Genomic DNA, 20,287 nt, shown 5'->3' on the forward strand with positions numbered 1-20,287 from the left:
TGCTGGAAGTAAAGCTCTGTGTTCGGGACCCGTGAAGATCTGGAGTAGAAGAGGGCTTCAACAACCCATGCTTGCCACAAAAGGCGACTATGCGTGTCGTAAGAGGCGACTAACGGGATCGGGTGGTCAGGCTCGCTGACTTGGTTGACACATGTCATCAGTTCCCAATTGTGCAGGTCGATGCTCATGCTGTTGATCACTGGATTGTCTGATCCAAACTCGATTATCTACAAACCGCCGCCATATTGCTGGGATATTGCTGAGTGCGACATAAAATTAAAAACTCACGAAATTAAACTGAATTGTCATTAGAATTTCATCTATTTTTAAACCATATGTTTGCAAAATAAAGAAAACAAGCAAACGAAAATATTTTCTTCCACGAGCGAGATTAGTCGAATTAAGACCCCAATGATTTCATTTTTTTGTCGTGATACTTATAAACACACTTTCATTCATAAATTTACAACCTCCAAGACAATAATAAAAAAAAAAAACTATGAAAATTTAAGTGGAAGTCTAGATTCTTGTACTTGTTACAAATTAGCAGAATTAAGTCAAAATGAGTTGAAGTTTGTGCCATGATACTTACAAATATATCCTCATACATTTACAACCTTCGAAACACAGGAAAAGATGTATTTTGAGTAAAAGTAATTATTCTGGCATATCTTTTTTAAATCTTCCTGAACTCGTAAAAGTAAGTCAAAATCAGTTGCATTTTGTGTCATGATACTCACAATGGCACTTTCATTCATTTACATCCTCCAAAACATTAGAAAAGATGTATTTGGAGTGAAAAAGAAATATTCTCTCTCATGGCCATGGGCGAGATGTTTTTGAAAATCGGTCTCAATTAGCAGAATTAAGTCATAATGAGTTGGATTTTGTGCCATGATACTCATAAATATATCCTCATTCATTTACAACCTCCAAACCACAGGAAAAGATGTATTTTGAGTGAAGGCAAATATTCTCGCCCATGGGCCAAAATGTCTTTCTCCCATGGGCGACAGTTTTCAAAATTGCTCTCATTTAGAGGAATTAAGTCAAAATGAGTTGAAATTTCTGTCATGATACTCATAAATGTACTTTCATTCATTTACATCCTCCAAATATTGGAAAAGATGTGTTTGGGGTAAAAGGAAATATTCTCGCCCATGGGCCAAAATGTTTTTCGCCCATGTGTGAGATTTTGTTAAATAGCTCTAAATTAACGGAATTAATTCAAACTGAGTTGAATTTTGTGACATGATACTTATGAACATACTTTCCAAAACATGGGAAAAGGTGTATTTTGAGTAAAAGTAAATATTCTCACCCATGGGCCAAATGGTTTTCGCCCATGGGCGAGGCGTTTTGAAAAATCACTCTAAATTAACAGTACAGTCCAATCCAGTGATCAACATTATGAACATCAATCTACACAAGTGTCAATCAAGTCCGCGTCCAGACCAACCGAACCCGTGAATTGCCTATTACAACAAGCATTGGTTGCTGAAATGAGGTGACTATTGAGGGGGAAACAACTATTGCGATAGCGATAGTCTGTTGCGACCTACTATTCCAATACTATTGCAATAGTCTTTCCCCTTTAATTGTCTCATTTGAAGTCATTTTCCGATTGAATGTATTGTTTATATGGAATAAAAACAAGTTGGGTTAGTTTCAGTCTCTTCAAATAACTGACAAGAAACCTGAAACCTAGATCAAGTAAACGGTTAAAACACAAACTCAATGAAGCTGCAGCTGCAAGTCTGCTCCCAAACATTCCAGCTCCCAGGTGGATATTGCGCTGCGCATTTATCAACGGAAGCCAATTACTAAACTATCGATAGTCACACATACTATCGATTCATCGATAGTTCTTTTTTTCATTTCTATCATCGATTAATTACTATCGGAGATTCAGCAATTGCAATCCATCGAGCCCTATTGCCTTCACCTGTTCTTCACGCATAGATTAAGCATTGCAAGGAAACTCATCCAAACCTCAGGAAAACATGCTACCTGAATCAAGTGGAATAATTAGAAGTGATAATAGAAACGCAAAAAGAACGATAAATTGTTCTTTATTCTGACAAGTGAAGCACACATGGCAAAACATGATTAATGCCACGTGACTTTATCAATTGAAACCATTTTCAATATTCTCGCATACAATCCTTATATTCCCAGTATAAAGGACACTCGTGATGAATTCTCTATACTATTTTAAAATTATTTCCTTTTCCAGAAATAATGCATCAAACTTACCATCAGGAACCGAAAGTCCTATACGTAGATATCATGCGCAGTGTTACATATTTTCCACGGCCTCGTGAATCAAAATAATCAACCTGTTAACTTCTGTAGGGAATGCTAATTCGCTGAGAAAAATTGTTCCTCGGTTCTTTAAACAACTACGCCGGGTTAAATGCTCTACTTAAATGATAAGCAGCTATACTGCCAAATACGCGCCTTCCTCTAAGTGTGTGCTTGCGTGTGTGTGCGTGCGTGTGCGTGAGAGAGAAATACATACTATGACTACAACCTACCAGCTCAAGCTGCAATAACTGTGTGATGTAATCATTCTATGGCGGACGACTCTACTCTTACCAAGCATCAAGCGGTTTCACATATGCGACAATTCACTTCTCATCTTTATTACATATACGCATTTTCCCAAAGTAATCCAAGCTTATAAGCAGATCTGGTTTGACCATGCTGAATTTAACTGATGCGTCCTCAGCTTCGACTTCACAACCCGAGCTTCACTTTAAGGTACAATGTCGACCCCCATCAACTAAAAGGATCTGTCCCGTCACGTAACTTGCAGCGTCGGAGGCAAGGTAGCCAATAGCTTCAGCAATGTCTTGGGGTGTTCCCAGTCTGCCGAGAGGCGTGGCATTGGCTTGTGCCTCCAGGAGCTGTAAATGTATAATAACAACCTTTCTTTAGATATTACCACAACGGTCATTCCTATTACAATCTCCCCTAAACATAGATCTGAAGACATCTCATTACACGTGTAATTCAGAACGGCCGATCAGTCAGAGACTGCGAATGCGAAAATTGTTATAAACACCTGGCATTCTCATGTCATGAACGACTGATTCGTATCTACTTATCGAGAGACATCTTAAAAGGATGACACTTTCTTTTGTCCATGGAAAGTACCCCCATTCAGTCTCAGTCACTCTTCAGAAATTACCCATTGCACTGCAAATGAAGAATTAAAAATATATCTCTGCGCATGGCCTGGCCTGAGAGTGGTCAGTCTGAAAGTAGTAACTGTTCCATAGTACCGTGAAGTTCGAGAAAAATTATTTCTGACTGTCTGGTACCAACTGCTGACAGTCAGTTCTAGATCTCATTTTTATAGTAACTGGCGTAACCAAAAATGTGATGTTCTGAATTATTTGACCAGTGGTACCACTTGTTAACTGCGGCATGGTATCTAGGTGAACTAGCACTATAAACCCTGCACTGTTAAAAATACAGCTTCGCGGTGGAGAGTTTGCCACTTACCGTGGCAGCGGGTAATATTTTCAGTTGTCACCCTCCTTTGAGATATGACACGTAAATAGCGAATGCCACACAGCGAATAGCTAATAGGTCACATTGCATACGAATTATACGGAACGAGTGTCCGAATACCATAGGAAGGTCACGAGTTTCGTATAATTCGTATGTAATGAGACCAACTGTGGTATTTTATTTATTACCCACGTGCATGAATTGACAAAATAGCGTTTGTTTTGTTATTTTTATGATTTCAAACGAAAAACCAAAACCGTTTTCAGAAAGACCTTGCGGAAGAATGTTGTACTGTTGTACACTTTTTGCATGAAGTTACACTGCAATAACGTGAATTCACGTGCTTGTTATGAATGGAAACGTAGTTCGGTCACGTAACTGCATGAGAGGTCATCTCTCGTTATCCAACCAAATCGTAAGAATCTCAGGTGACGTCGTCACGACACACGCCACTACCCGTACGTTGACCACGTGGGTAATACAGTACACAATTCCTCCACAACCTCTGTATGAAGCCAGTTTCGTTTTGAAACCATAAAAATAACAAAGATACAATTTTTGGTCAATTTAATGTATGTGAGACGTGGGTAATAAATAAAATATCACACTCATGGGATACTCGTGACCTCGTGATAAGGACACTCGATTGGTATAATTCGTATGTAATGAGACCTCGTGAAGTACTCTCTATATCTACTGATGTAATAGGTGACGTGTATTTCGACGCATCCTACAGTGCTGATGAGATCTATTTGACCAGCGTCAACGTTGTATAGAAATTTACACTGACCTTCTGTATCTCGTCGTCTTTGCCGTGGAGGGCAGAACCCTCTCGTCCCAATATCGGAGTCGGCACAGCGCCTGGGCTAAAACAGAAATGGTGCAAAGAGCTTACATGCTAGTTTGACGTTGAACACACACAGTGCGTTTAATCTGAGTGAGTGAGTAAAGATTTAACGTTACATAGGCAATCTCTCCTCCATATCGTGACGATGTTTATCAGAGGTATGAATGAACCGTATATGATAGTACTTGTATTGATGGACAACCAATTAGATTCCTTGTTGTGATAAAAATTACAAAGTTGAACGGGCTGTGATTGTGTTGGTATTGATAGACTACATTCCTTCTTAGTATATTTCATGCTGTCTTCCAGCGTTAAATGAGACTTGGCTTGGGCCAGTTGGCACTCTTAGGAAAATGATTCAGGCCACCTTACAATCAGCTTACAATCATATAACATACATATGATCAAGACTGACTAACGTTTAGTCTCTAAATGTATATGTTCACAGAACTAGTAATATCTACCCCCATCTAAAATAAAGGCAGTCTCAGTTAGCTGGTAAAATCTGGACTCACCAGCATTTCCGCACTGGAAAATAATGTCCTTCAGGGTATGTGAGACCGACTTATTGTGCAATACTCATAGCATGATATATTGGTAGCAGTATGAAAAAATATCGTGTTCTCTAATTACTTATGAGTAGTGTATATCAATTTGGGATCAGAGGATTACTCTCAATACATATACTCGAAAACAGGCAGACCGTTGGATATAGCCGCCTTTAAGTGTCTTTCTGCTGTCATCTATGTTGCATTGTAAGGTAAGCCACACGCAGGCAACACTTATAATCTATCTTGTCACACGTTAGGCATCAATATTATCTTTTAGTGACATTTAGAAGTTGTTATATATGGCCAAGATATTTTGTAGATAAATCTTCTTTTAATTCTTCGACACACAACGTTTCATCTGATGAAGGGGTCTGAAACGACCCCGAAATGTTGTGTGTCAAACAATTAAAAGAAGATCTTGGTCATCAATATTAAGAAACAGCAGCTTCTCACTTTACATAATTCACCCGAACTTTCTTGGGGGCGAGTTCTGCAAAAGAAAATAAACCTTGCATAAACAAATGGCATGTTACAATAAACATACATACAGACAATTTCAGTCAGTCAGACAGTTTTGCACTCTGTTTGTAGAAGTGGTGTTCCTATTAACTGAGTGAGTGAGTGAGTTAAGATCGGCAATATTTCAGCCATATCGTGACTAAAACAAGGTAGAGATTTATGATGATTAAAATTAAATGAAGGACAGTAAAATGACTGGATCATCACAGATAAATATTTAAAAGCAGTAATTAGTGTATAACAATTGAGGACAATTTTAAAATCGGACTATAGATCGCCAACAAATCCGATTAACTGAAATAATCGAAGATTGGTCTCGGTGACCAACTGACCAAGAAATCGATCACATTTTCTCAATATCGCACAAACGATTTTGGAACGAATGTTTCAGTGTTTGAAATACTTGATAATGGAACATATCTTTGAAACTGTCAGGGCCTTAAAACATGTTTCTTCTCAGAAAACTTTCTGCACTAACTGAAAAGTCATAACTTAATAGTTGTTAAAGACTCCAGGAAGTTTATGTTCATGATATATTAGCCCTCACTTTAAAGTAGCAAGGTGCATCATGCTATACACATCTGCAGTAACAGCCTGGACAGAAAAATCTAAAAGATGACGCTTACAAAAACTTCTTTCGATGACTGTTCGTTGGCAATGAAACAGTCATCATTTGTGAGAATTTCAATCAGTTCCCTACACTAGTTCGTAGCAATTTAACTCGCCGTAGTAAGAGTATGCGAATTTAGTTTTACGCCGCATTTAGCAATATTCCAGCAATATCACAGTGGGGGACACCAGAAATTGTTTTCAAACAAGTGTTCAGCTTGTCGGGCGAACACTTTAACCACTCTGTCACCCCACCGCCGCGACGCACCCAAAGCCAGACACTGAGTGAACATGTCCAGGGCGGCCTTGCTGACGCAGTAAATTCCAGTCATCGGTGTCTGGAACACATGCCACACTTGGAGTATCCCCATAACAACAGTTGATTTAACATTCATGTCAAGCGAGTCGGTAGACATTAGTGAGAGGGGGTAACTCCGCGTACGTGACAGGAAATTCAGGTAACCGGAAACTCGTTTATATATAGGAGGATTTTCGTGAACGTCCGGATAAATGACTTTCAAGTGCACGATGTCATAGTGAACCAAGTCAGCGATATGTCAACCAGACCCGTTTGTCGCCTCTCACGACAAACATTGGTTAGTGAAGAGCAATTATAACCAGGGTTCTTCACGGGTCCGAAATATAGAAAAATGACCAAACATTTCATAAAGGAAAAAACAGTTTTACTCACCGCCCTAGCCCCGAAAAGACTTGAAATGTTTACAATGTTTCCTGCAACGAAAATCATGTTAAATTCTTCAAAGGAAAAAACAGTGTTTGGTGGCATTGAATTACACCTTTCACGTTTTACAAGAATGCACAATACTGCGATGGTTTTTACTTCATGGGATATTATTTGCAAGTCAAAAGTAAACAAACAATACTATTTATTTAATGGTATCAAAAACGGTTTCTAGTTGTAGCCCATGTCCACAACCTTGAGCATCCAGCAGTCTGACACCAAATTCACCCTTCTGTTGATGCCTTGATGTCTAGCTTGGGTTTTCTTATAGATGAGTATTTTTGCGATTCATCGTTCTCATTTGGAGACAAAGGCACCATGCATACACACCCTATGTCACCTCCAGGTGTTCCCATAAGTAGAGCTGTGTATTGGCAAATGAAATGTATTGCTATAAAGTGGAAGCTGTCCTAACCGACATCTGACCAAAACGGCAAATTATCAGCACCTGTATATAATCTCAGTCCAGTCCTTGGCCTGTACATTTATCATAAGCTCTACAATCAGGCATTCTGTCTAAACAGGATTACTTTTTCAGTCCCGATTACTGCCGGTTTAGACAGCTTCCACTGTATATTAGGCACCTTTATTGCAATACGTATTGCGATATATTGGAAACTTAAGTGTTTGACAGTAAGTACTGCTAATTACTCATGGCGATCCTATTTTCTACATTAGTCCCTATATATAATTATCTAATGGCTCAGATAGGAGCAATCTCAAAATTAACTTGCTAAGTCAAGGATTCTATTCTCTTTTATTATGCAATTCGTAGTACAGTGGAAGCTGTGTAAACCGTCAGTCACCGAAAAATATACAATTTGCCGGAATGGACAGATGCCGGTTATAACAGCTTCCACTGTATAACACAGGAAAAACTTGTTGTAAATGAAATTTAAATTCAAAACGTAAGGATGATCACAAAAAGACATAATATTTTGTACCCAATATACCGGTTCTCAGAAGTGATATTGCAATATGTATCGCTTGAAAAGCTTATTGCGATATACCGGTATACAGGTAACACCATGCAGCCCTACCCATAAGGGTCTTCTGTAATGTACCCACCTTATGTACCAACAGATACATCCGATACTCCGCCAGATGTACCCACACTGCGTCTTCCAGAGATATACCCACCTTGCGTCACAACACACACACACACACACACACACACACACACACACACACACACACACACACACACACACACACACACACACACACACACACACACACACACACACACATACTCCCCCATCCCCCAGTACCCACCCTGCGTCTCCAACAGATCTACCCACCCTGGCTCTACCCCAGAGTTACCCACCCTGTGTCTTCTCCAAGTGGGGGACTGCGAGCTGTGATAGGAGGAAGGGCACCTTCATGTTGAGGTCCATCGTCTGGTCGTACTGGGTCTCCGACATCCCCATGGACTCCCCGGGGAACACCAAACCTGCGTTGTTTACCTGCAGTACAGGTGGGACAGGTGAGAGAAACGGATGATCAACACTTACACCCAGTCACACACGTGTAACCGTAAATCAAACGGCATCCTAAAATTACGATTGTATATGCACTCTTCTAAAAAAGAAACGCAAAATGAAATTAAAAAATGATACTGATAATTTTGTCCACGTATGTAAACTCAAACATTTTTTTAGGGTTGCACAGAGAGTAAGTGGGGAATTAATCCCGAAATACCGGGTGTGTTCTTTCTTTTTTCTGTTTGTCTGTGAGTTTATATAACTCAGACACTAGATGGTCGGTCACCGGTTTTTAACATCTAATATACCCTACCCTAGTATGTTAAAATTGCGTTCGAAACTCAGACCAAAACACTAAAATCACACATGTTGTATTGTGAGTATACTTTTTATCAATTCAGGCAATAAACGTCACCCAGCGGTTGACACACGTACCAGTACGTCGAGTCTGCCAAACTTGGACACCGTCTTTTCAACAGTGGCCGTCCGGAACGCCGCGTCAGTCAGGTCACCGTAATGGGTCCGAATCTGGAAGTCAAACCACAGAGGATTTCATCTGTTGAGTTATCACCTCCTCTGCACTACACACAATATGTAAATTAAACGAGAGGGGATATCATCTGTTATCATCTCCACAATCTCTGTCTGTTATCACGTTTATTGTTTCACGCCACCTATTACACATAGTCTAACAATGTGTCAGAGGGTATCGAATACTAACAATAGTTTACGGGTTAGCATGGTGTTGTTCACGTTGAGTTTCAGCATACTGTTGCTCACGTTGAGTTTGAGCGTCCTGTTCCTCATTTGAGTTTTAACATGCTGTTGCTCACGTTTCGTTTGAGCATACTGTTGCTCACGTTTAGTTTGAGCGTGCTGTTCCTCATTTGAGTTTTAACATGCTGTTGCTCACGTTTAGTTTGAGCATACTGTTGCTCACGTTGAGTTTGAGCGTCCTGTTCCTCATTTGAGTTTCAACATCTTGTTGCTCACGTTGAGTTTGAGAATACTGTTGCTCACGTTTAGTTTGAGCGTGTTGTTCTTCATTTCAGTTTTAACATGCTGTTGCTCACGTTTAGTTTGAGCTGATATATGTCATCTATGATATCATCCTTCTTGTGTTGATAACTATTAGCGCTGCCATTCCACTTTCTATTGGATGAAAACAATCTGAGAGTCTTTCTATTTCTTCATTTACGGATACATGGCATAGACTGAAAGCAACAAAAATATAGGTGACACATGAAAGGTCAAGTGTCCTTCTTTTCTTTTTTTCAGGTTCCTTTGTAAGCTTTGTTTTGCGGTGTGGTTGAAATCTGGGAATACATACTGCGATGAAGTGGTGTTCCGTTACCCTTTTCCCTTAGTATATCATCTGTTTACAGTTTTGTGTAACAGCTTGAACTTACAGACCAAAGTGCTTTTGGGGTTGAGAATAACAGAAAGTATTCATGCTTGAACATGTTACCTTTTGGTATGTTCACCCACGTTCTTACTCAGATAGGCGCGCTGCACGGATCGGAAGATACTATACCAAAATATTATCTGTGTTAATTCATAATGTATGTAAAAAGTCAACTGGGTGTATCAGGTAATACGACCTGGTACTAATGGTGCACAAAACCAGATGTACAGCACCCTTCACAACACTCACGTCATCAGCAGATTATCTGTATGCCTGATGTTTATTATTTATGATAAATACGTTTAGTACACAGTGTGTTTTTGGTTAAGTGAATGGACGGAAAATTTAATTGAACAATGGGATTCATATCCATTTGCAAATTAGTTACACATTCTTTCTTCGCAATTTTCTACCTTGGCTCTGCAAGGATCCGCACACAAAGCAAAATAGCGAACTCGCTCACTCGCTCAGCCACTTACAAGCTACCGGTGAAGGTCCGGGGTAGAATAGGCCTTCACCAACCCACGCTTGCCATAAAAGTCGACTATGCTTGTCGTAAGAGGCGACTAACGGGATCGGGTGGTTGACAAATGTCATCGGTTCCCAATTGCGCAGATCTTCATGTTGTTAATCACTGGATTGTCTGGTCCAGACTCGATTATTTACAGACCTCCGCCATATAGCTGGAATATTGCTGAGTGCGGCGTAAAACTAAACTCACTCACTCACAAGCCAACATACATAACTTTAGTACTTTCAGTGGGTCCATCAACCCATCTCACTCCCCGACACACATTAAATTCTGCACTATTTCTAAAAAACAAATCAGTTACATTTGCTACAAATGACACCCGACATACTGGAAATTAACAGAACGAAAAAGTACAGAAAATTGTCGTATAGTCTTCTCCTGGAGGGACATGGCCCCGCTCGTGCACTGTGACGATGACATTGCACATCTAGTAAAAAACAAACAGGCATGATATGGCCCGCTCTTGCACTGTAACGATGACATTGCACATTTAGTAGGGCGATAACAAAAACGAACAGGCATGATATGGCCCGCGTAACTCCCCGAGGCATTGATGGCGTTCCCGAGCTGACTTACAACCTTCTACATGCATGCACATGTGCAGGAAAAACAGTTTGTCATATTTACCCGTAATAAGTACAACTCGACGTGCGAAACTCGCCATCACGTCGCTTTTGCTGTTACTTGTGTCTACTGCCACGCTTCACTTGTACTCTTCGAGGAATAGTATGTAAATTAAAAACGTTCAATAGACGTCACCTACGTTTTGTGGGCTGCTATCGATGTTGCCTGGCCTTACAAATGATTTCGCTGATTCAGTAACGGCGAAGTCATACAGAACGAGGCTGCCCGTAATGCCTTAGCTCTGACAGTCAGTGATAGCCGGCCTCACAGGACATGAACCATACTAGATCGGTGTACATGCCAATTTGGTATTGCACGGAGAAAGCCAACATGACCCAACCGCCGGTCTTAAACAGTTGTAGATATGCATTACAGCTCTTCACAATGTTCCTTCACTAAGTGCACACGCTGTGCATTAATGAAGCAGAAATTCTCATTCTAAAGTGCACGAGATAATCTATTTTGAACACTCTCCTGTTTATCAAAAACTGCATGTGGGCAGGTCTTAGGTACACTGCATGTGGGCAGGTCGTAGGTGTACTGCATGTGGGCAGGTCTTATCTGCACTGCATGTGGACAGGTCTTAGGTGTACTGCATGTGGGCAGGCCTTAGGTGTACTGCATGTGGGCAGGTCTTGGGTGTACTGCATGTGGGCAGGTCTTAGTTGCACGGCATGTGGGCAGGTCTTAGGTGTAGTGCATGTGGGCAGGTCTTAGGTGTATTGCATGTGGACAGGTCTTAGGTGCGCTGCATGTGGGCAGGTCTTGGGTGTACTGCATGTGGGCAGGTCTTAGGTGTAATGCATGTGGGCAGGTCTTGGGTGCACTGCATGTGCATTGTCTTGACCTGGACTAGTTTTCAGTTTTTTGATAGCCATTCGGGGGACGGGAGTGGGGATGTTATTCAACGTATTTTTCAACATTTTAAGTTAATTTTTTAAATTGATAATCTGTTACTGTAAGTCCATACCGAACGATATCAGAATCTGGAAAGTTATGTTTGCGTTTCATGTGATCTTCAGCTTCAACTGATATATGACCTGAGCTCTGCTCACAACATCATACAGCACGCACCAAGTGTGTTGATGCTCTTTTTCACAATCCCTGTCTGACCTCTGCCTGCGGCCTACATTATCAGCCTGCAAGTCGACGGTGATCTCTATTTACTCTCTATGATTTACTAGGGCAGTGAGTTACACTTAGGTACACTTACACGAGCCAGACAGTCGGGACAGCAGAAGCGACGTGATGGCGAATTTCGCAGGCCGAGTTGTACTTATTACGGGTAAATATAACAAACTATTCCTGCATTGAGAAGTGCATGTAGACGATTGTAAACTCAAGTCAGCTCAGGAACGCTCTCGTGGCGTCAGGATGACTGGTGTTTGGTATTCCTTACTGTGCATAAGGAGGGCTATGAAACTCAACTGAAGCCACCAACAGACAAGGCGACAAATTCTTGAATTTGTTTCGTGTTTACACGCACGTACACCCCGCTTATGTTCACTAATACTGAATTCTTAATGTTGATGCGTGTCTCTGTTGTCGACATTGCTCGGTACGGTACATTGCTGTTCTGTTGATGCAATATCAAGTTTGTCGAATGTTGGTTTTTTCAATGTTTCTAAATAGCATCCTGTTCCTCCATTCTTCAGGAGCGAGTGCCGGACTTGGAGAGGGGACGGCTTTGCATTTTGCCAAAAAGGGAGCCAAACTCTCTCTAACGGGACGAGATACGACGAGACTGGAAGGTGTTGCTAAGCGATGCATGGAGTGCGGGATACCTGATGGGGATGTGAGTGTTGTGGATGAGGTTTGGTAGATTCGGTTTTGTACACCCCAAGTAGGTTTAGTTTGTAATATCCGACACAACTTCTGGACTGTTACACATATTGCAGACGGCGTGTTTACAACTAACATTTTATTCTACTTTGATATTACATATTTCTGTCCATATAATGTGCTTTTATTAACGAGTACATGGGTGAACATTCCAGGACGAAATACGTCCAAGAATCAAAACTGAACATGCTATAAACGTAACTATCTAATTATACCCAACCCCAAAACCGATGCGATCAAGTGATTATTCATTGCGCCAATACATGTATACCGCACTTGACCTTTTTGTGTGTTCCCTTATAAGTTTTCTTCAATGTATTTTCTTCTGCTGAAAATGTAGAAATTCTGGTTACTCAACCACTGCTTCTCACGTTCAGTTTGAGCATGCTGTTGAACATGATATTGAATTTGAGTATGCTGTTGGTCACGTGCTGTCTGAGAGTGCTATTGCTTACACAATATTTGTCGTTCACGTACCAATTTCCTCCACGCTGCTATTAAACCTTTTAACAGATGAAACCTGTGAAATGTTTGTCATCTGCATTAGTCATTTGTCAGTAGAGGTGATAAAAGGTGGTTATGCACAAGACCTCTGTATATGTACAAGATCTTCACGTATTTTTCTACAACGTGAAAAACAGTATTTTCAAACTCAACATCATTAAAAGCATGCTCAAACTCAACGTGAGTATTAACTCTACGTGAGTACGGCACGCTCAAATAGCATCAACGCAAAGTGAGCACGGCACGCTCAAATAGTAACAACTCAACGTGAGTACGGCACGCTCAGATAGCATCAACTCAACGTGAGCACGGCACGCTCAAATAGTATCAACTCAAAGTGAGCACGGCACGCTCAAATAGTATCAACTCAACGTGAGCAACAATAGTCTAACCCGTAACCTATTGAATAATGGACAAAATAAGTTAGGGATATTGGCATTTGTATGACTGATATTTTATCAGTATGTCAATGAATAAATACATTATTGCTCATCATTCCAAAATTAATAAATATCCCTAAATATTTTTGTCCAGTATAGTATCAGATAGCACTCGTTAGGTCATCTGGAATAGGTGGATCATGGATTAGAAACGTGATAACGTACGCAGTCGAGATTGTGTGTTGACCAATAGAGGTGATAACAGATGATATCCTCTCACGTATGGTTTACAGATTCTGTGTAGTAAAGTAGATGTGATAACACAACAGATACATTCGTATCTCTTATGATTTTCAGATTCTGACTCTTACTGGTGACCTGACTGACGCGGCATTCAGAAAGACCACCATTGAAAAGACGGTCGCCAAATTTGGCAGGCTCGACATCCTGGTACGTGTGCGCGTTCGGCGACGCTTCTCCCCTGAACAGGTCGTAGGGAACACCTTGTTTTTCATTTCATTTATTTATTTATTTGTTGTTGTTTTGTGGGGTTTTTTATTGTTTTTTTTGTTTGTTTTAGGGGGTTGTTTTTCGGGGTTTTTTTCTTTTTATTTTTCTCGAATATGTTCCATAGTGTGGGTTATCTGGTATATGGTACATCATTTAGATGGTGACCACTCCATCAAGGGTCGCCGTTTATAGTCAGACAAAGGAAATGACTCATAGGGTATTTGGGGAATGCTTTTGAAAAGGTAAAGATACCGAAAGTACTTTCATTACAAATACCAAAAGTGCGTGTGTGTGTGTGTGTGTGGTGCCAAATTGCCGCAAAATATACTTTACAGCGTTGTGAAAATTACTGTTTTGTTGAATCATACAAAAGATTCGGCTGAGATTGTTAGTCATAAACCTGTTAAAGGCACATGCCAAGATTATCAACAGCGGAGCGAGAATTCGCCAGTGGAGTGATGGCTGAACATTTTGCACATCATCCTCAGTCAGCAAGGCTGGCCACAAATCTGAACGTCCCTGAACTGAAGACCAAGCACCACCACCTCAAAGGATAACCATCACCCGTGCATTTCCATCGGCGCAACCGGATGTTCGCAATGACGTCATCAGGGTCACGGCATCACCAGGAGTGAGTGCATATAGTTTTACGCCGCACACATCAATGTTTCCGCTATATGGTCGCGGTCTGGAAATCATCGAGTCTGGACCAGACGATCCAGTGATGGACAACATGAGCATTGATCTACACGTGTCAACAGTGTCACCTATAATGAGCACCCAATTCCCTTACTCGCTTCTTATACAAGCATGGGTTATTGAAGATCAGTTCTAACCCGGATCTTCACGGTTCCTGTCCGCAGCAACACGGTGATGAGACGACTGTAATCAACCCGTGAAAACAGACTAAATCGTCTACGAACTAAGGAAAGTCAGGCACTGGCCACATCCTCAATGGTTACGATAGCCGTGATGCTTTGGCAGCATGTACACAATCGTAATTTAAAGATGCATTTTGATTTGAGATTGGACCATGTATGAATGTTGATCATCCGTTTGTCTCACCTGTCCCACCTGTACTGCAGGTAAACAACGCAGGTTTGGTGTTCCCCGGGGAGTCCATGGGGATGTCGGAGACCCAGTACGACCAGACGATGGACCTCAACATGAAGGTGCCCTTCCTCCTGTCACAGCTCGCAGTCCCCCACTTGGAGAAGACGCAGGGTGGGTACACCTGGGGGCGAGATGGGGGGAGGGTAAGGTGGGTGAGCAGATATAGATGGGTTTACTTTTAGCACGCAAACAATATTCCATGATATACTCACAATTGTTTCGCGAGTGGGCTGCGTTTGTTTACATTTGAGATGCAATTCCTTCAAATTTGCTGTAATTCCTTCAATTACTTAGGGGGACCTGACATTGTTTTTAAAACAATGATGCGCTTCCTTAATACACGATTTTGTTTAAAGAATTGTTTTGTCTTACTAAACCTGTTTGTGTTTCTTTGTAGGGAACATTGTAAACATAACAAGTCTTAGCGGATACAGGGCGGTGAGTTCAACTACTAGATCTGTAAATGGTTTGGGTGGGCATCTGTGTCCATGCAGATAGACCTGCATGTTGGTTTTCCCTTATCCACGCTCGAATAAAAGACGAACAGTCGAAACTCGTTTATATGTAAATTTGTTTGTCTCAAATATTAACCGAATATACGAGTTACCTCCTCTCACTAAAATCTACCGAGTCACATCAGGCCAACAGGTCAATTCTGTGTTGAATGTGGATATGGTAACTACATGAATGTAAATTGTAATTTTATTGACTCGTAACCATCACCCACCATCATTGACCCATGACCATCACTCACCATCATTGGCTCGTGACCATTACCCACCATCATTGACCCATGACCATCACCCATCACCATCACCCACCATCAATGACCCATGACCATCACCCACCATCATTGGCTCATGACCATCACCCACCATCATTGACCCATGACCATCACCCACCATCATTGACTCATGACCATCACCCACCATCATTGACACATGACCATCACCCACTATCATTGACCCATGACCATCAGCCACCATCATTGACTCGTGACCATCACCCACCATCATTGACCCATGACCATCACCCACCATCATTGACTCATGGCCATCACACACCATCACTGACTCATAATCATCACCCGTCATCGAAACCTTTATTGACTCATGACCATCACCAATCATCATTGACTCATGACCATCACCCACCATCACTGATTCGTGACCATCACCCACCATCACTGACTCGTGACCATCACCCACTATCACTGACTCGTGACCATCACCCGTCATCATTGACCCATGACCATCACCCACCATCATTGACTCATGACCATCACCCACCATCATTGACACATGACCATCACCCACTATCATTGACCCATGACCATCACCCACCATCATTGACTCGTGACCATCACCCACCATCATTGACCCATGACCATCACCCACCATCATTGACTCATGGCCATCACACACCATCACTGACTCATAATCATCACCCGTCATCGAAACCTTTATTGACTCATGACCATCACCCATCATCATTGACTCATGACCATCACCCACCATCACTGATTCGTGACAATCACCCACCATCACTGACTCGTGACAATCACCCACTATCACTGACTCGTGACCATCACCCGTCATCATTGACCCATGACCATCACCCGTCATCATTGACCCATGACCATCACCCGTCATCATTGACCTATGACCATCACCCATCATCGAAAGCAAAATAACGTCTACTGAATATATATATAGCCATGGGCATGCCCCACGTGGATGTTTTATGGGGAATCTGATGCTGTCATGTGTTCCAGATGCCGGAAATAGGAATCTATTGTGTCAGCAAGGCTGCCCTTGATATGTTCACACAGTGCCTGGCCTTGGGTGAGTGTCTGGGTGGGTGAACGGGTAACTATGTATGGATGCTTATCTATTTGGGATTCTGGTTGAGTGATCTCTGCTTCTGATGACATTTTCCATGAGATGACATGGGTGGATGACTGTTTTTGGTTGGTTCAGGGTTTGGGTGGGTGACTGTTCAAATTTTAATGGTACGATGGCAATTTGCAGTGGACGGCACTTTCCGTTGGTTGATTGTGACAGTTTTGTTTGTGGATGGGATATATTTCTCAAGTAAAATCAATAATGTGTGATGTTAAACTCTAAAACTGATAGTGATGATATATCAGTGTCTTATACAAATATGCTGTGGCTGGAAAGTAAGGTGTGACAGACTGTAAGTGTCTTTTGGGTGTATGTATCATAACGTCATACATACAGAGGCGAAGCAGGGTGCTAACAATACTATTCCACGGACCATGGGTGTTTATAAATGTGTTTCTGAAAATTATTTTCTGCAGAACTCGCGCCCAAGAAAGTTCGGGTGAATTCAGTGAGGTAAGTCTTTCCTCTTTTCAGTAATGATGACGTGCGATGTCCAAGATTGATTATAACGGACAGATTTACAATAAGATTGACGGGCTAAAGAAACGTTACCACTTTGAAATCGAAATTACCAAAAAAGTTCAATTTACTTCTATCACCATCATATGGAAACACATCACCCAAACGCGGCAATGAGTTTGGCCGAACCCCAGTTTCATTTAACGCTCGAACATACATTTACCAGTATTAACGTAGTCACATATCTAGGAACGCTAGAACTTCGATCACAACAAAAATGTCTACTTTGAAGGATTGCTATTATATATAAGAATTTGAACACAATACAATATCATACCCCACAGTCATCTAAGCTCCATACACATGTCGTGTTGTAGCCCCAGCACTGTGCCGACTGCAATCTTCGGACGAGAGGGTTCTGTCCTCCACGGCAAAGACGCTGAGATAAAGAAGGTCAGTAACTACGGCGTTAGTGTCTGGTCAGATAGACCTGGACAATTGTGACGTGTGACGCCTCGAAATACGAGTGACCGTATATATAAGCACATACATTCAGCGTCCGTGGACAGAGTATTAACATACGGGGTCGTATTGATGACTTATAACATATATTGGCGAAGGTATTCTCTTTTGTTTCTGGGGCCATCAAATTATTTCACCAGAGCCCATCCCACAAAAAGTTCATGACGCTAGAATTGTGGAAACCCCTGCATTCTCAAACCCCTATGTAGTCAATTAAACAGTGTCACGCCGCGGAGAGCGGAAGTGGTTCGATTCTAGGGCTGTGGAAACCCCTGCATTCTCAAACCCCTATGTAGTCAATTAAACAGTGTCACGCCGCGGAAAGCGGAAGTGGTTCGATTCCGAAAGAAGTTAAGAAAATTGTACTTATTGTTTCCGTGTTTCTCTCAACATCAACGGGGAATCTGTGTATATTTCGGTATGATACTGTATGCTAGAAATATAATTTACATCAATCAGGACTGCCTCATGAAACCCCATAGTGGCATACACTTCTCTATAAAAATGAAATGCGACGCGAAGACACGTCTCACTCACCTCACCTCACCTCACCTCACCTCACCTCACCTCACCTCACCTCACTTATAATCTCGCTTCTCGCTTGTGAGTTGGAAGCAATTTGCAACTCAGAGTTACCTAATAAAGAAAGGAATTCTAGCAAATGTTGCAGAATGGAGAAGTGATAACCCAACCCAAAAGAGTCCTTCATTCTCAATGAAAAAAGTGAGCAAAAGGACATTCTGGAATACTGAAAGATGGCCGATACTGTCTGAAGGTAATTCCCAAAGGAAAGATATTTAGATGTTTTCTCCCTTTAATAGCGGCGAGTCAGTCGTAAGGCCCTTTAGCGTCGTTCGGGTTAACCGTCATTCAGGTTAGTGCGTGAGTGCATGGTCAGAAACGGACTTCGGCTTTTCAGTTTCTCGATCTTATGTAAACTACTCTCTGATTGGTCGGGTAGAAGTTATTTGTGACTAAACTTGTCGTGAGATATCTTCAGATCTTTTTGTAGGAGTGATTTTAATGGGATTGGCCGTTGTGGTACCATTTTCCTCAATTAAATTATTGGTGTACATTTACAGTTCTTGGAACACCAGGAGACTGTCAACCCTCTTGGCAGACTGGGAACACCCCAAGATGTGGCTGAAGCTATTTACTACCTTGCCTCCGACGCTGCGAGCTATGTGACGGGACAGATCCTTTCAGTCGATGGGGGTCGGCACTGTACCTTTAAGTGAAGACTCGATATCCAGAATCAGTACAGAACCAAATACCGATTAACAACACGAAGTGATGAATCCGCTGTATAGAATCACAGGCAAACTGTTGCGCAAATTGGGTTGCGCAGCATAGAGAATATGACCATTCCTCTCATACTCGTATGCGAGCGAACGAGGTTGGCAACATATCCGTCGCTTCGGTTCGACAAATATTTTACATGTCAAAATGACATACCGCTACCATCAAAGGTACACTCCCATTTCCTCACTGAGTTGTGCTCTCAGATTTCCAACCCCATATATAATAATTACTCACGTGAAATATAGTTTCAACATTTTAAGGGCCACTTGTGGTATTCAGATCATTCTTCGCCTCCATTAAACTCGCCCGCTTCATGGTTCATCGGAGCGAAGGAACAAGAATTAGCGGAAATAAAAAGGAAATACCATATTTCCTAATTTTATCACGAACCTGTTGGAGTTATTTGTATTTTTCTGTCGTCTCTACTGTTAGAATTTTCGTCACATTTAACACATTAACACATGAAACCACTTCTGGCGTAGTGGGTGGATGAAGCAGGGGAGGTAACTCTTTAAGTATTCAGTACTGAATAACACCCTTCTGTTCCTTTACCCCTTTGAACCGACAGCTAGACGGGGGGAATGGAGGCGAAAAACGATCTGGTATACCACGAACTGCCCTTAAAATATTGAATAAAATATATTTCAAATGAGTACTAATTAATCGACATGGGGTTGGAAATATGAGAGCACAACCCAGTGAATAATTATGAGTATACCTTTAATGGTGGCGAGGCGATACTATATTTTGGCGAAAAATATTTTTCGAACCGAAGCGAGGGAAGTGCGTTGCCAACGTTTGTTCCCTCGCGTGGAAGAAAATTGGTGATATTCCCTATGCTGCGCAACCCCATTTGCGCTTCAGTTTGCTTCCGATACCTTAGGCACGTTGTCGTCAACATAAACTCTCAGTGTAACAT

The 20,287-nt window shown here is 41.6% G+C and overlaps 2 protein-coding genes across 2 annotated transcripts; one reads left to right on the plus strand and one right to left on the minus strand.

Moving 5' to 3' along the window:
• Positions 1–2,753: 2,753 nt before the first annotated feature.
• LOC137271723 (3-oxoacyl-[acyl-carrier-protein] reductase FabG-like) lies at positions 2,754–9,318 on the minus strand. The gene is made up of 8 exons (XM_067804135.1): positions 9,265–9,318; positions 8,707–8,799; positions 8,115–8,253; positions 6,737–6,777; positions 6,314–6,383; positions 5,371–5,407; positions 4,310–4,385; positions 2,754–2,909 (listed from the first exon to the last, which is right to left on the minus strand). Exons 1-8 carry the CDS (start codon positions 9,316–9,318, stop codon positions 2,754–2,756), a joined length of 666 nt encoding a protein of 221 aa, XP_067660236.1.
• Positions 9,319–12,050: 2,732 nt separating this feature from the next.
• Positions 12,051–19,757, plus strand: LOC137273522 (uncharacterized oxidoreductase TM_0325-like). The gene is made up of 9 exons (XM_067806248.1): positions 12,051–12,117; positions 12,488–12,627; positions 13,916–14,008; positions 15,154–15,292; positions 15,579–15,619; positions 16,956–17,025; positions 17,502–17,538; positions 17,922–17,997; positions 19,149–19,757. Exons 1-9 carry the CDS (start codon positions 12,081–12,083, stop codon positions 19,302–19,304), a joined length of 789 nt encoding a protein of 262 aa, XP_067662349.1. The 5' UTR covers positions 12,051–12,080; the 3' UTR covers positions 19,305–19,757.
• The last annotated feature ends 530 nt before the right edge of the window (positions 19,758–20,287 follow it).

Source organism: Haliotis asinina, chromosome 2 (genome assembly GCF_037392515.1).
Source record: "Haliotis asinina isolate JCU_RB_2024 chromosome 2, JCU_Hal_asi_v2, whole genome shotgun sequence".
NCBI classification, from domain to species: Eukaryota; Metazoa; Mollusca; class Gastropoda; order Lepetellida; family Haliotidae; genus Haliotis; species Haliotis asinina.